Source organism: Dermacentor silvarum, chromosome 10, assembly GCF_013339745.2.
Source record: "Dermacentor silvarum isolate Dsil-2018 chromosome 10, BIME_Dsil_1.4, whole genome shotgun sequence".
Classification (NCBI taxonomy): Eukaryota; Metazoa; Arthropoda; class Arachnida; order Ixodida; family Ixodidae; genus Dermacentor; species Dermacentor silvarum.
The window spans coordinates 110,265,305-110,282,290 of record NC_051163.1 but is presented as its reverse complement, the minus strand read 5'-3'; the positions used below and the strand labels follow the sequence as shown (position 1 = coordinate 110,282,290).

At 46.6% G+C, this 16,986-nt stretch overlaps 1 protein-coding gene across 1 annotated transcript in view; it reads right to left on the bottom strand.

The window, feature by feature from the left end:
* Positions 1-6,915: 6,915 nt before the first annotated feature.
* The window catches only part of LOC119466460 (acyl-protein thioesterase 1-like), a 29,490-nt gene continuing 19,419 nt past the window's right edge, over positions 6,916-16,986 (bottom strand). The window contains exons 6-7 of the mRNA XM_037726974.2: positions 11,614-11,778; positions 6,916-7,260 (exon numbers count right to left, since the gene is read on the bottom strand). Coding sequence (XP_037582902.1) covers positions 7,210-7,260; positions 11,614-11,778 — 216 coding nt within the window. The 3' untranslated portion in view covers positions 6,916-7,209. The remainder of the gene's footprint in view (positions 7,261-11,613; positions 11,779-16,986) is intronic.

The following is a 16,986-nucleotide window of genomic DNA, read 5'->3' as shown; positions in this document are numbered from 1 at the left end:
TCTGTAGCAGCAGGTAAGAGCAGGTACCTAAGCATGGTGTAGTAGTCCAAAATGTATGTTTCAGAATCTGCATTAAGTCACTGTTGCAAGTGCTGGTGAACCTGGAGATGGAACAACATAATGGAGTAGTTTTAGAGTTTTTCACATATTAATTTATGCTGATTCATGCTGAAGTTGGAAATGCTGAGGAAAACTTCAGAAGTTTTGGTTCAGCACAGAGCAACCTGCATAACCTAGTTTAATCGGCCTCGATTGATCTCTCCGAGCCATTGCTTCAAGCGAGCCTCGCAAGCCCGGAATCGAATATATGGCCATGCTTGCCGCAGCGTACACGGACCTTAGACTGTCAGCGTGAGCAAGGACAATGCACTGAAAGATCACCGTTGGACTCTGTCATCAAAGCGATGCTGCGTCAAATAATCGACGCCCTGCAGCTGCTACTGACTGGTTTAAATATGCCAGTGGCGCTAACAGCTGCAAAAATTATGCAAGCTATAGACAGTCTTCTAGCTACACTGTAGTAGCCTCTACCTCTGCCCGCGAAGGTGACTGTGCTGTGCTGGGAAGTGTGCACGTACGCGTAGCACAGAAACAGTCTGCTGTGCAGCCCTCATCATCGTGTTCACCATACCACCATCCTCCTTCCTCTTCACATCCTATCTCTGTTATTCCCCCAAACCCCTTCCCCGCGTGGAGTAGCAGGCTAGAGGCACTTCACTCAGGCCGACCTCTCCACCTTTCTGCCATTAAAACGTCTCTCTCTCTCTCTGCATAACCTGTTTTCCATGCCCAGTGTAAATGAAATGTTTGGCTATACCTGTTCCATAAATTGGATTTGTGTTGTCAGAGAAGCTGAAGAACTCGTGAAGAAATTTCAGCACCAGTATGGTACAACCTCCAAAAGCTTTATGCCATGTTCACAGTTCTTGTGAGCAGGCGTTAGTGTCATCCAGTAGCGCACCCAGGATCTCTGCCAAGGTGGGGGGGGAGGGGAGCAAGCACTTTGCATAATATGCAATTTCCTTGCTTTAGCCAGAGGAATCCAACAGCAAATAAAATGCCTAATTATTATAACAACACCAAGGATGATGACAATGTTTATGTCTTCAGTGTTAAGTGTTTTACACAAAGTAATTTAAGTGTGAATCAATAAATACAAGACAATGATAGTGTTTTTTTGTTAATCAGGAAAATTCGACCTTAAACCACCTCCTGAATTGTAATGACAATGTGAACAGAGCACCGAAGGTACATGTTGGACTGGTGGGACTGGACGCGTTGGGGGGAGGGGGGGTTAACTCAGCCTCAGCGGGGTGGTTACAACACCCGAAACCCCCCCTGTCGGTGCGCCACTGGTGTCATCACAGAAAGCTGACACTTCACCTGTATACAGACCGATCTCGTCATGCATATGTGTTTTACAAGCACCATAATTCCCGCAGTCATGACCCCTTGAGCACAGCGCTCACGTTAATGAAATCCTTGACTGTGGTGGAGAGGCCAGCCACATACAGTACAATCTTGTTAAACAAAACCTCAAGGGACCGCAGAGGAGTTCTTTTGATAAAGAGGAGTTCCGTTTACTGAGAAAGATGTGCAGGGTTGCTGCCCTACATGTCATACACCCTCTTAATACAGTTGTCAGAAATGTTGAGTATTAAAAAGTGAATGTAGCAGCTAGTTGTAGCAGCCTGGTCCTTTAAACTTGATTCTGGAAGCAATACATTTGCCGACTGATGGTTTGGACTCTGCAGGGACCGCTTGCAAGTCCAAATAAACGCAAGTGCAAAACAACAAATTTGACATAAATTACTTATTCTCCAGGTGGCACTGAAAAGAAAAAAAGGTTGCTGCATGCACATACCGTATTTATTCGAATATAAGGCGAGGTTTTTTGTCTGAATCCTTAGCCTCAACAAATGCATTCCTAAAATAAAATCTTCAGAATAGGTTTTTATTGACCTGTGTTACAGCTTTCAATTAAGTTTACTCACCTGCATGCATACTGAAGTGAAGAAAAGCAAGAACACAACAAACTGTCGCAATGTGAGAGTAGACCTTGTCTGCCCTTCAGCTTTAGTAGCCTGCCGATACTTTTTGTTTTATATAACTGTACAACCAAGCACAAGACTTCACGATTGACTAAAACACATTGTTGTGTGATATTGAAGTTAACACTGTTTTTGAAGTGCTGTTATATTAGACGATTAGTCAGTGTGACAGACAAAGTGGTGCTAGCTAGGCACACCTTCAAGGTGTCCTGGCTTTCCAAGAACTGTGCCAATTCAAAGCCACCATATCCTGGCATTCCCATGTATAAAACAACATTGCAGCACCAGTTTTTTCTTTAGGTAATTAGTATTGTGTGAAACTCCATGCATCACAGAAAACAGGTGTCGCAAAAAGAAAGAGGTTGATTCTGTAGTTTTCTTTAAAACATTTTGGTTCGGATTAACGAAGGTATTATATTTGTAGTGTTCTAAAAATATCCCAGGGTTTGTACAGAACATTCGACTCCTTATTCAAGGACAATTCAGGGTTTTCAAGGCTGCAAAAGGAAAGAATTGATGGAGGGGGAAACGAACCTTATTCGTACACATGCACTGGAAAAAGAAGTAAAGTCTAATCCTTAGCTGCAATATCTTGCAGCTAAGCAGGTGCTGAGTTACGCCTTCGCGCTATTCAGCTAGGTGCCTTTTGAAAGTCAACTTCCCTATAGACCCTTTCACTGTTTACAAACATACGCCCTGGACGGCTTCCGGTTTGGCTCAATGACGTAGTCCGCTAAATATAGCGAGCAAGAAAGGCAATGGCGTTGATATAGATTAGCAGGAGTGTGCTTTGTGATCCGGCACAGTAGACTGATAAGGCCCGTGACCGGAAGTTTCTTGGGAGCGCACTATCGCTGCTGTTATTGCGCAAGCGAAATCGTCTTGTAATGATGTCGGTTGCTTTCTAGTGTGATCGTTAGCAGTGTCCAGCCAAAGATACTAGTCATGTTAAAGCTAAATGGCTGAACCTTATTGTTGCCAGGCATATCTAGAGCATAGGGCTCGAAAATGGAACCATGATGGCTGCAGCGTGAGCCAACTATCAAAACAACAAAATAGTAGCACGACCTGGTTGTTTGATCTGGTTTTGTCTAGCTCGATGACATATGTATATTAAACAAGCCTGCTGTTCGTGGCTGTGGACACATGGCACTGTATCGTTTAGTGACATTCTGAAAAGAGAACTTCTGGGATGAGTTCTCAGTAGACAGTTCCCATGGCATAGTCCTGATGCAGAGTTTGTTACTTTTAATGTTCTGAGGTCGCCCTAACCCCAGTTTCCAAGGCATTCAAGGAGCGCATTTATTAAAACGAAGCTTTCTTTCTCTTCCTTCGACTTTTCCACTGCTACTGCTGCTAGCTGTTGCTGTCTTGCACGCCGCATTGGGGGGGAAGCGTCGATTGCGATAGCAAATTAGTAGACAGCTATACAAAGTAAGGATACTAGTTTTATCAGCTGTATAAACTTGTGAACATTTGCTTACTAACTAAATTGGCTGTATAAACTTAAAAATTGGCTTACTAACTAATTAAGCACGGTGTCACGCGCACAGGTAAACATGAACACATCTCACTCGACGACCGTGGAAACTCGCGCTGTCACAACGCTGGAGTGAGGAAGCGCGGCAGCAGCAGAGAGCGAATTGGCCTTCGTGCTGCGTCTCGCTTCAACGCGAACTGAAGACTTGAAAGCACAGGGCATACGGTGGCACTCGGCACTCTTTGTCTACATCGCAGATCGCTTTTAAAATATGGTGCCCGCCAAATTTGCAAATTGATACATATAAGGTAATTAGCTAAAAACTTAATTGGTTAATTTTGTTAATTAGTCGATTATGCATTTCAATTTTTTGCGCAAGTAATGTCCGCCTCTTCGAGTAGACGAGGTCATGAACTAGAATTGTGCTATCTGCCACAGGCAACCTTTAAAATTTTTGAAAGTGGTTGCTGAAACACCTTGTACAGTCGAACCACGTTATTTCGAACACGCTTAATTCGAACTTCCGGTTTATTCGAACTGACGCTGTGGTCCCGTCAAAGTTATGTGTATTTCTATGGGCGAAAACGCCCGGTAATTCGAACGCGAAAGCATTTGCAACGGTTAATTCGAACATACGGCGCCCCGCGACAATGCCTTCAGCAGCGCGCCAAATTTCGCGGCGGCGCCTCCGACCGGCATTGCTTCGACGCTGCCATAGACCAAAAGCTTAGTTGAGAGACCCCTCAACGCTAAACGGAGAAAAAAGAAAACGAAAAAAAAAAAAACGCGGCGGAAATTCTACTCTCGACATTGAAACGGCCGTTATCGGGAAGTTGGCCGGACTGGGCCTCCGCCGTTGCTTCTACGCTGCGGTTGCGGCGCAGAGAGAAGCAACGTCGGAGGCCCAGTCCGCCCAACTTCCCGATAACGGCACAAAACGAAACTTCAGGGAGCGGGCTAAGCTGGTGCCGGCCGGCGGGAGCAGCGGCGCCGGCACGGCGGGCGCGCACGGTGACAGTTGAAGGTGGGGGAGCTACGAGGGAGTTGAGAAGGAGCGCGAGGGAAGCCACCGAAGCGACGGCGTAGCCAAGGCCAAATGCGCTTCTCTGCCGCCCTCCTCCCTCACCTTCGACGGCCTCCGCGCGCGCCCGTCCGTCCGTGCCAGCGCCGCCCGCTCCCTGAAGTTTCGTATTTTCTGTGGTTATCGGGAACCGAGCGTTGGCCCACGTGGGCAGCTCTGTGGCCCTCGTTCGCTACGTGCTTGCCCGCCGCATTTCACGTCTCGCACCGTTCGTACATCGTGCACGAATACTTCAAAATAAACCCTTCTTTTAATTCGAACAAATTTTCAGGTCCCTTCGAGTTCGAATTATCGAGATTCGACTGTATATAGAATTCACTCAGTAACCGAGATGATGCCAAGCCGGATACTCGGACTCAAAGTACTAAAAAAAAAGTGCAGTTTGGCCGGGAAGCAGTATTGGTGATAGCGCAGTCGAAGACATACAATTACACCAAGGAAGATTCTTACCGTGTAAATCCGTGTAAGGATCGCACCCGTGTAAGGGCCACACTCCCAACTTGACAGCCAATATTAAAAAAAAAAAAAAAGACATCCAACCGAGAAGCAATCGCGTTCCGTGCGCCGATTCTGATCGGGCTCAACAGCGAATTGTCGCGCGCAGCGTACTTTCACGCGTCGCTACTGGATGTCGCGAGGAGGCGATCGCGGATGTTTATGGCGGATTTCATACTCGTAGTTGGAAAAATGAGGTCAAATGGCCCGGTCCCATGAAAGGCCTGTCAAAATCGCGACAGGAAAGTGCGGCCCTCACACGAATCTATATATAGGTTAGTTATAGTGGCCATATAAATTGTAGTAAACATTCACCTAAAATTAAAATAACAAGCATAGTGTAATGCACGGACCATGTTAACCTGTAGATACCTCACTGGATGACCTCGAGCACTCGCTTTCACAACTCAAGCATTATGAAGAACGCCGGCAGCGGAGGCTCGTACAGCCGCGCGATTCACCGCAACTTCGGAAATTAGATTCATCATCATTATATATATCTGCCTATTTTTATGTCCACTACAGACGGCCTCTGTCAGTGATCCGCAATGACCTCTGTCTCTTAACTCTGCAACACTAGGGGCGCGGAAAGACAGTCTGGCAAGGAAGACAGCGCGCATGGAGTTAGCAGCCATCCCTGCTCGCCTTTATCATTGCACCCACCAATGATTACCCACAATTAGATATGGCACGTGGGCCGCATAAGCGTCAGCCGTGCACAATCATTTACATCTACGGCAGGGCTAGAGGAGAAGACACGTGCTCTCCTTCCCATTCGCGTTTGATTACGTGACCTACAACTAACCCGAATATCGCGCATGGGAAGATAATGCCCATGAAGACGCCATCCTTTTCAGCTCACTGTTACGTGCTTTTTCCCGCACCTAAAGTGTATGGGTCGCTCATTTATATCGCTTTCAGATTTAATACGGAACATCACGGTAACGACAACGGCGAATATTTGCCTGGAGTGTCGATATAATTGCTTTCGCCATAAAGCAAGAAATAAAAATTGTTAGCAAAGGGTATACATATTGTAGTGGGGGGTGACTTCACCTCCCACCGCACCTCCACCAAATGAAAGGGGGATTTATTGAAACTCGTCCGAGGGATTGCAAGTTGCTTTTTAGGCACAGTCCTAGCTGTTGGCATCCGCAGCTCAAGCTCGGGTCTCGCGCCGAAGTGATGGCAGTGCCCACGACGCCTACATGCATATTCCCCACTACAGTATATATATATATATATATATATATATATATATATATATATATATATACTATATATACATGGGTAGGTTTCGGAGCTGGTCAGGCCCCAGCCCCAGCCCCCCCCCCCCCCCCCCAGGAAAAAAAATGAAAACTTTCCCAGGAGCAATGCCTTTCCAGGGCAGTCACTCTACCATCTGAGCTAACCAGGAGGCCAGTGAATGGCAGCATTAGAGTGAATTAAATGACAACTCAAAGCACAGGGAACACTGAATATAGCAAATCAGTCCTCTGCAAAAGACCACAAGGTGGAGTAAGTTTTATGAGGGAAAAACTGTCCTCCAGTCAATTGTAGAACGAAGCTACAAAGCACACCCACATGGGTTTGATTGATCTGAAGAGGATACTCTTCATTTATTTGTGTGTGGCTGCAGACGTTTGTGATGGAGATGTCTGGTCAGGACCGGCTGGTGAACCCTCGGATACGATGCAGACGATGGTTGTGCACCTGTTCGGTTGGCAAGACGACAGATTGCTGCAGCGCAGGACTGTGGCACATTTGCTCGTCACATGATTCAATGCATATGAAACATCACCCAGAAGGCCATCACAACGCTTTTCTTTATTCTTCCTTTCACCAAGCCTATCTGGCAAAAAACTAGGTGCAGTGTACGCTTGAAAGCGCCATCTATACTTTTTTTCTTCTTTCTCAAAGCACTCGTACCAGAAGAGAGAGCTTGGAATGAACAGAATTTATAAACAAGAAAAAAAAAAGAAAAGAAAATTGTGCTTAGACACGAGGCAGACGTTGCGATGCAAGCCGGAAGCACTTCTCTTCGCAAACTCTGCCGTGCGGACAAAGGTCTTCTTCACTCTGTGCTTTCGGACTTGGACCTACTACTTGGGTGGCAGCCTCGACTGTAAGTAAGCAGCGATGTCTTGCGTTTCCTGCAGCAAAGAGAAATGGAAAAGACGTAAAGAAACATGTTTTAAGGAAATGTGTGTGCGTGCACTGATACCCATGACACACGGGCACAGAAAATGACATTAATTTGCTGAAGCAGTTCCCTAATGATGTCTCCTTTGGCAGAGCTGCCACACGTCTCAATTTAATGACATTTGACACGATGTCGATGACGGTACCTTTTAAAGTGAGAAATTTCAGGGTAGTAATTAAAATCTAAATATGCATTTATAGGTTTAATCCACCTTCATGAATAGTGAAATGTAAAAGTAAGCATACAATGGTGGTTGTGTGCTTACTGTTCATTGCTGTGCTTTACAATGTTGCGACCGACCATCGAAACTTCAGCCATTGCATGTCAAATCTGAAACCTAAAACAAAAGTAAAATAAAAAAGCAAATGGCAATAAAAATTGCATGTCGAATCTGAAACCTAAAATAAAAATGGCACTTGCCAAGTTGAACCCATCGTGTAGGGACCATAGCCATTGCAACGCTGACCTGAGGAAGTCCTCAGAGTAGAACTCCTGACAAAAGCGATGTGGTTAAGTTATTTATAGTTCGTTTTTTTTAATACGATAGAAGCTGGTTGAAGTGTTTCAATTCTACTGCAGTGCACAAGCTATGGCAATGAGAGTACGCATTTCTTAGTTGAATGAGTTCTGGTGAATGTATTATGTAACAAATGACATTAAGGGAAATGACAATAGGTTTGTCCGTGTGGCATCACACAAATGACATTAAAATTTAAGCATTAGCAAGTTAATGTCATTTTCTGTGCCCATGCGGCACGGGTATAAGGCTGTTCCAATCAACATCTAAGAACATAGCATCTTCTATGCGACAAGTCTCTGTACTGCAACACCAATGTGCCTGAGCGTCATTTGCCTCTGGCATCCCAATTTTCCAGATCTAGGCAAACAGAAAAGTTAATGTGAATAATAAGCAGAAAATCGTGGTAGAAACCTTCTCAGGATGACTGTCAACATTAATGCAATTAGCACTGAAGCAATGGAGCACCACTCACCGTACTGCCACCACCGAAGTGTGTCATGGCGTGTGTACTGCCGCCGGCCTCTTTACTCGCTGGATGAATGGATGCATGGCACGAGCGTCCCCTTTGAAATGGGGCAGTGGCTTGTGCTACCAAGCTCTTTTTGTCATTTTGCCTAATTGTCCTACCTATATATATATATTTTTACAGAAAACAAGTTCCCCCAGCATCAAGTTTTCTGAACCATTATTGGGAACATTGTTTTTGTACGATTTTGTTGTTTGTGGTCTCTCTACATTTCTGCCACCAAACCTCCAATCACCTTTGACTGATCTCTGTTGCAGACATGTTTACTTTCCCCCTGCTATCCCGAACACAAGGGTTCAAGGAGGCCAGCTGACAGCAGGGTAAATATCTTCACATTCTAATAGCGTGCCTTCCAGTGGCTAATCGGCCCGATCTTCACACATGCTTCCGTGCTTTCCACACATGCTGATTTTGTGGTTCCCTCTGTTTGCGTAGTGTTAATCGTTTCGATCGGTCCAGTTGACCTGGCTGAACCTTGTATGTACCAATAAAGATTGTGCACTGTGGGAACTCACACTCTAATAAAACACTTTCCATTGTTTCCCTAGCTTTACCACGGCAAGAACATACTTCTTCCTTAGTGTACTTTGCTTTATAAGCTATGCGTTCTAAGGCGTTCTGATCTCACTTTGAAAAGCTTCTCAGACATGCTGCGCCATGTAGCAGCACCACAATATCTGTGGTGCCGCATTCAGATATGCGCCACGTGTGGCGCATGTCTGAATGACAATTTAGGCAACACTGTCTGAATATATATGGCGTGGGTTGATTCAGCACAGCATATGGCAAATTTATATAAGAAAGTTAGTAAAATCAGCACTTTACTTCGTTATATAAAATTTCGCTACACTGAAGTTTGACCTTTTATGCAAACAAGTACAGTTGCCAGCAGATTTTTCTTACATTGAAGGGGCCACAAAATTCTTCGAATGATCGGGCACAATCGGAAAAGACTGATTTCAACGATAAAGAGGAATTTCATTTTGTTGACTGAGAGTCAGCGACCAAAGATACGGTTTCGTGCTCACATCGGCAGTACGAAGCTAAGCATACAACAATTTCACGTACACTCCGCGCCCACAGCTGATAGTGTCGCATGCAGTGGGATGACGCTATCACAACAAGCGCAGGCAGAGGGGAGTGAATGCTTTGTCTGCCTCTCGCTTCAACGTGTCAAGCACTAAACGTGCTGGAAAACAGCGCATGTGAAGCCATGGCCCAGCCTCTGCACCCACGATAGATTACCTCCAAGACAGGGCACGGGCCCCATATGCTGCCAGCCATGCACAGTCATGGCTGGGCTAGAGGAGGCGATGTGCGCTCACCTGCCCTGACCCACGCCCCCTCCCCCCACGCTCGTGATCACATAACCACATGCTCACCCCCCCCCCCCCCACCTCCTTTTCCCCTTGCTTGCCCTTGCTTGTGCAGAAGACTGCACACATCAAGCCACCATCCTTCTCGACTCACCCTCGCGTGTTCTCTCTCATCCTCACCCTTGACTCACTGCCACAGCATACGGCGCAAAGGGCGCAATAAGATCTTATCGCACTTGGACTTTATACAGAACACAACAGCGAGATGGTCTTGATGGCACAATGCTCCGCTTCTGCGGCCGCTCCCTGCCATGCGACGCTAGATTCAAGAAGTGCGTTCGTAGGCAGCAGCGTGTAATTAGACCATTTGACCATCCGTGTGTGCAGCAGTTTCCATTCATTACCTTGGTATAGTAGAACCCCGCTGACACGTTTTTCACGGGACCGTAAAAAAAAAAACAAAAAACATAAGAGCCGGGCAAGAGCCGAGAAACAGGAAAAATTGAGAAATGAGAGTAGTGGTTAACTGCACACAATTTTATTTGAATATTTACATAAAAAAAAGTCGCAGTTTTGCCCGAGAGCTGAAGCATCGATTGCGATAGCAAATTAGTAGACAGCTATACAAAGTAAGGATAGTAGTTTTATCGACCGTATAAACTTGTTAACATTCGCTTATTAACTATATTAACAAGCATGGTGTCAGCGCGCACAAGCAAACATGAACACAACACACTCAATGAGCGTGGACACTCGCTATCAAAACGCTGGTGTGAGGAAGCGCCGCAGCAGCAGCGAGCGATGTGACCTTCATGCTGTCTATCACTTCAACGCAAACCGAGTACCGAGAACACACAGCATGCACAAAGCTACGAGCTGCCGACGCACCTACCTACACTGATTAGACTCTACGCCCAATGCAGATCGCTTTCAAGATACAGCCTGCACGCGCGCACTTTTTCCACGTCGCAGATCGCTTTCAAGATATGGCGCCCAGGCGGCCGCCGCTGGACTAAACACTTCCCCCCCCCCCCCCCCCCCCCCCCCTCGTGCTTCGCGGGCGACAGAAGAAGCGCACTTCCGGCCCGTCTTTCTGCTTCGCGCATGCGAAGTTGAGCCGCAATTGTTGGCTGACGCTCGCATGCTTTCACTCGCACATACAGCATACGGTGCACGGCGCTGGCGTTATCGCCCTTGGACCTTATACGGAACAGCTATGCGTCAAAACCAATTTTTGGGCCCCAACACGTCAGACACGATCTTTAGATTGTAAATACGGATTTAAAAGGCAATGCTTTTGCTGGCGGAAACCAAAAATAAGTCATAGGTGTTGCCCCCAGCACTTTCGGCGGCCAATCCCACCGTCAAGCCACCAAGCCAAGCGACATGAAAAGTCGGCATGGCCGCTCGGGCCAGCGCTGGGTGGCAGTTTGCAACACAAGATGCGGGAATGGTCCCACAGTTGCGACGTAACAGCGGGGTTACTAATGCATTGGGTCCTATGGGAGCTATGCCGGGACCGGTCCAAAACGATGTAACAGCCGGCAAAAAGCAGCACCCGGGAACGTAACAGCGGGGTTCTACTGCATTGCTTCGCAGAGGCTGTGAAATTTCGTTATGTTGAAGTTGTGCAGAAACACACTTCAACATAACGAAACACACAGGTTTAAAATACACGGTGTTCTATGAACAAGTTAAAAAAATTTAAATACTTTGTTTTATTGAGAATTTCGTTATATCAAGGTTTAACTGTATTTCACTCACACTTTGTTTGAGGCAATAGTTCTACAGGCTATCTACACCATTACGTATACCTGTTAACACAGACAGACCTCTGTGGTTTGAAGAATTGCACATATTGCTTTCCTAAAATCAATAGCTTCAGCGGAAGAAAAGTTGTTGTGAGTGCTAGGTGTTGACTAGAACGAGGCTGTCACTCACCTCCTCGCACGAGGAATGGCCCATCCCTTTGTACTGCCGGAAGGTGATGTCCTTGGCGAATGTCTTAAGGAGGTCGGCTGTCATCTGGCCCCAGCGCATGGGCACCAGGTCATCACAATCTCCGTGGCACATCATGATTGGTGTGTTGTGGTTGCCAACCGCTGCCTACAGCAAGAAAGCATTAGAGACAGTTTAGTGAAAAGGCGTCCGTGTGAAAGCCAAAATGACACGATGTCTTCAACTCTTCATTTCTTTACATTAAGTTCCAAGACCTCTAAATTCTAGAAAAATAAATAGCAAGCCTCAGAGCACCCTAAACTATTTAATATAATAACTTTTCTACAGTCACTTTCGGTTTCGCTTCTGCTGCATCATGATATGACGCAGAAGGTGGTCATGTGGAAGCAGGACACAGCGAAATTTTGACACTCACTCCGGCTTGCTTGGTTGCTTCCTATGCTGCTACTCATTGTGAAGGTTGATGTAGCAGCACAGCTGTCAGCTTGGGAGGATAAGAAAGATGCTTATAAAGAGGCTATGGACTGCTCAACAAGCGACTGAATGATTAACACTGGGCATAACATTAACCCTTTCAACATCAGGCTTTTTCGGAGGTGATGCAGCCGCAGCATTGTTTCTTTTTGTCTTCGATATTTATAAAACGAACAACAGTTTATTTTCAGTTATGTAGAAGGACAAAAATGACATGGGTAGTGGCAAATGCACTCTTAGCATGGTCCACACATTTCCATCTTCATTTTACATCTCCGCGCACACTTTTTACATTCTGATCAGCACACTTCTGCAATAGTGCTGCCATGTCAGGGTCAAAAAAAGAAAAACGCCATGAAAAAGAAAGCTTGCCCCCTTTTGTATGCCGATTTGTGTGAAGTCTTCAAACATGTTGGAAAAAAAAAAGTTAGGTTGCAGGCACACCATGGATGGCATGGAAGACCACATGTATCCATGAGTGCTGCTGAACAGGCACGTGGTGTGTGGTGTGCATTTGTGAACGAACAAATAGGTCATGAAAACAGTAGCGTTCGCTCTTTTGCTACAAAGTGATCACAGGTATTATATGATTGATCACTGGACTGAAATGATCGGCTCCCATGTGAGGGCCACGCCTTGTCAAGATCACAAAAAAAAAAGGAGAGCAGTCCTTACAAGAAAGAGTCCTATAATACTACATACCTATGATACTACACAGTAGGTTAGCAGTAGATAAATGGGGGTAGCTGATATTTTAGTTGAACTTGAGAGGCAGAAATGGAGTTGGGCAGTCCACGTAATGCACAGGGCAGGCAATTGTAGGTCAATTACTAAGACTATTAAAGTTACAAGGGAAGGGAACGAACGAATGAATGAATAAAACTTTATTTGAAATGGCAATTTGCCCGTACCATCCGCTGCTTTAATTCCGTGTGATTATGTAGCAGCAACCAAAAAGCAGCTCGATGGAGTCAAGGGAACAGACGGGTTCAAGAGGTGGGGAGATAGTAAGGCGAGGACTGTGCACAGAAACAAGCCTAGCAGATGTGGAGAGCGTCGGGATAACCGCCGCACACCTGGCATGTCGGGTGGTCGTGGCGGTGTTCAATAATGCTTCGCATGGCGTCGATCGCCAGTGTTAGGGTTTGAGTCTGATGAATTGGGGAGGCACCATGGCAGCTGGAGGAGGGATTGGGGGCCGGAACGTACCGTTGAGCGTAGTTCGCGGAGCCTAGCACGGCTTTGCTTGTGGTGTTCAGCGCAGTGCATTCTGGTGCGATAGGTGTCAGGCTATGGAATAGGAACGCTTGGTATTTTAGGCTCGCGAGTGTGGGAGTGAGCTCTCACTTATTAGTGAAATAGTTATTGTTTACAGGGGTTTTGCAGAAGTCCTACACACAATCTAGTGGTATATTTCAGAGCAGTACATAATACACCAACTATGTCCACTTTAGATGTACTATTAGGCGCAGTTGACAGAACTGTGATATCATATTTCATTGCTGAGTTACAGAGTTGCAAACTTGCTAGTCTCGCTTTCTGACATTCTACAATTTTTAACAATTCTTTACTAACAATCTGATAACCTAAATCAAAACTCCGCTTACTAGAGTTACTAGATTTAAAATTTTTCTTTTAAATGCAACCAACCTGATCAAACTCAGTGGGCTGTATTTATATAAGAGCCGTCGAGCTACAGCTTCCGCTTAAGTGCAGCCTTGGAGGAGAGGCCCTACTCCTCACCAGTGTCTCTTTCTGAGCATCCTCCCCATCTGACGGTGGGGCAGAGGATGAGGACGAGGATGAGGACGAGGTGGGAGGAGTGACCTCTGGGCTTTCTTCTTCGCAACTTTGAGACGGAGACGACTCCCCAGCCTTTTTGGTCGTACCCTTTTTGAGAGCCGCCCCTGCCTGTCGTCGTGGCTCACGTTGCTTCGAGCACTGGCCACGGTCTAGACGGTCACAGTTAACCTGAGAACCTGCCGCTGAACGAGGCAGCTTGGCCCCGCGTCGCAATGCCTCAGCTGATCGCCCCTTTCTGCACACAAACCAAAGCCCGCGGCAGCTTTCTTCAAAACGCGTTCCGTGCCGTTTATTTAGAGAGTGCACTTATTTTGCGGTATAATTTTTCTATGCCCCAGATGCAAATAACCTTAAATAAGCCATCGTAGCTTTTGCAATTGTTTCAGTGCGTTCTAGAGCAACTGAGGTCACCTCAGAGCAGGTGTGCGCCTACCAGTCACAATATGAGCAGCTACACATTGCTAATACTGTATTACTGTCACTGACCAAGTCAAAATTGAAAAGTTTGACGTTTCGGAACATGTGCAGGTTCCTTGTTCGTAATGCCTCGGACATAGTGCCGTTGTCCATTTAAATACGCAGTATATGACGTAGTGAACGGGAATAACCTTGAGGCATGTTTCCGTCCGTCCTGTTAACGGTATCAGGTGTCGTTTATATCAGCAGAGGTTCGAGCAGCAGTCTGGTTGTCGTGTTTCTTTTTTTAGCAATGAATGCAGCATTTTCGCAAGCGATGAAGTGATGACTTTTGTGTACATGCTCCACAAGTGCGTTGGACACCTGGCGATCATTTTGAACTCCAGCCGAAGAGCGTAAATTTTTGATCCTACAAGATAAGGCTGCGATTATTGCCCAGGTTGAAAAGGGCAGGAAGAAGACCATACTGGGCTTCCGTGCTCCAGCCAGTCGGCCTAGGCGTCATTCGCAGTGCCAAGTGCGCCTACAGAGAGGCTGATTCAGCGTCTGCTCTTGAACCTCCAGGACAAGCATCCCACTGATGTGGACTTGAGATGGCACTTGAGATGGCACTTGAGATGGTGGCTGCCGCATGGGTTGCAACATGTCTGGCCGTGATTGCAAATTGTTTTAAGCTAGCCGGCTTCATTGCCACTCAGCAAGCATCATGAGCTGATCCAGCGGCACCTTCGGGCATGTGCCCAAAGGTGCACTCGATGACAGTGCTGCCGGCGCAGTGTCGCCATCGCTGACCAACGCATGGAGTGAACTTTGTGCCCTGGAAAACGAAGTTCCAGATGGCCTCAGCGTTGAAGAGTTTGTTTGCATGGATGAAGACGTTGTGCATAAAGAGATGACCGACGAGGCCATCATAAGTAACGTGTTCAAAGCTGACGACGCCGAGGACCACCAAGGAGCAAAACATCAAGAGAAGAAGACGAACTCGCGGGATGTGTTAAACACCTTTGACCCAATTTGTTCGTTTTTCACCAAGCCCAACGACGACATGGCAATGGACCACTTTTTGTAGTGTGAAGGCAGAGCTGCCAAGTTTCTGCAAGGCAAGGCCCAGCAAAGTAAGCTTACCGACTTTTGGCAATATACAGTGTAGACTGCTTATAACGTAAGTAGCCGGAGTCGTGAATATCTGCACTATAAGCAGTACTGCACTATAACCAAACATCGATTTTCAAGCCCTGCACGTATGCAAAACATGTAGACCAAGCAGCCGCGCGTATCCGAGAATCGAAGTGCGTGACTGGGAGTTTTGTATCCGTTTAAATTTACGAACATTGAAAGGTTAATGTCCAAGTACCCACGATCTTCGCATGAAGCAAAGTAATAATGAAAAAAAAATGTCTCAGTTTCGCCCGAAAGGCGAAGCAAAATTGCCATAGCACATTAGTAGAGAGCTATAAGGAGTAGGGATATTAGTTTTATCGGCTGCATAAGCTTGACACATTCACTAACTAACTGAATTAACAAGCGTGGTGTCAACGCACACAAGCAAACATGAATAGACTCGATGACCGCAGACAGCCACTGTCAAAACGCGGGCGTGGGGAAATGCGGCTGCCGCAGCGAGCGAAGAGCGAAGGTTCGTGCGGTCTATCGCTTCAACGGAAACTGAGCGGCGTAAGCACAGCGCATACAAAGGTCAGAGCCGTGTGGAAATCGCTTTCAAGATACGGTGCGCGCGACAACACCGACAGCCGGCACAGACGCAAACGCATTTGTTGGCAGAGTAGAAGCTGACCCCCCCCTCCCCCTCCCTCCCTCCTGTGCTGCCTTCCCGCTTTAGTCCTTTCGCGTAGGAGATTGCGTGGCCAGGTCCCCTTGCCCCGGTTGCAAGATACGCATTTGGTGCCGCAGCACAGCGTCGCCCCCCCCCCCCCTCCCTCCTCCCCTCCCTCCCATAACCCCATGGCCTTTCGCGTGATGAAAGTCGCGTTTGCTCTCAGCTGTGTGTTCGCTCTTCGTGAAGGCGCACATCCCCCGCGCGCTTTCACTTGCACATACGGCGCGCGGCGACGATTTTATCACCGTTGGACTCATGCTCCACGTCTCATGCTCCTCCTCCGCATCGCCCTCGTTAGTCTCCTCTCCCATCGGTGGGCGCACCTCGTTGAGAAGCATGCTCGCTACCGCCCTTGTCGGCGAGATTTTCCAGCGGAAGCTGCATTATAACTGGTATTTCGGCTCACACGGCTGCACTGTAAGCGGTATGCGTATACATGGAGTGCTATGGGAAAATTAATGGGAGTCTGAAAAGACCGTACTACATCCGGTCCTGCACTATAAGCAGTTATGTTATAAGTGGTCTATACTGTATTTTATTTTGCAAGCCATTTCCCTGTCTTTTCCGTCTCCTTTTGCGCCAACGAAATTTACTGAAAGCAAAATTTGTGTTTCTCGGCGATTTCGTTATTGCGAGTCTCGACTGCATATACTGAATATACTCGCGTAATGAATGCACTTTTTTACCAAAAAATCCAAAGCAAAGTTGAGGGGTGCGTTTATTATGTGGGGTAAGTTTTACAGGAACATTTACGAAACAGCAATAATTGAAAAGTAAGACGGTAATGATTTGAAAAATGCATTAGATAACTCATATTTGCAGTT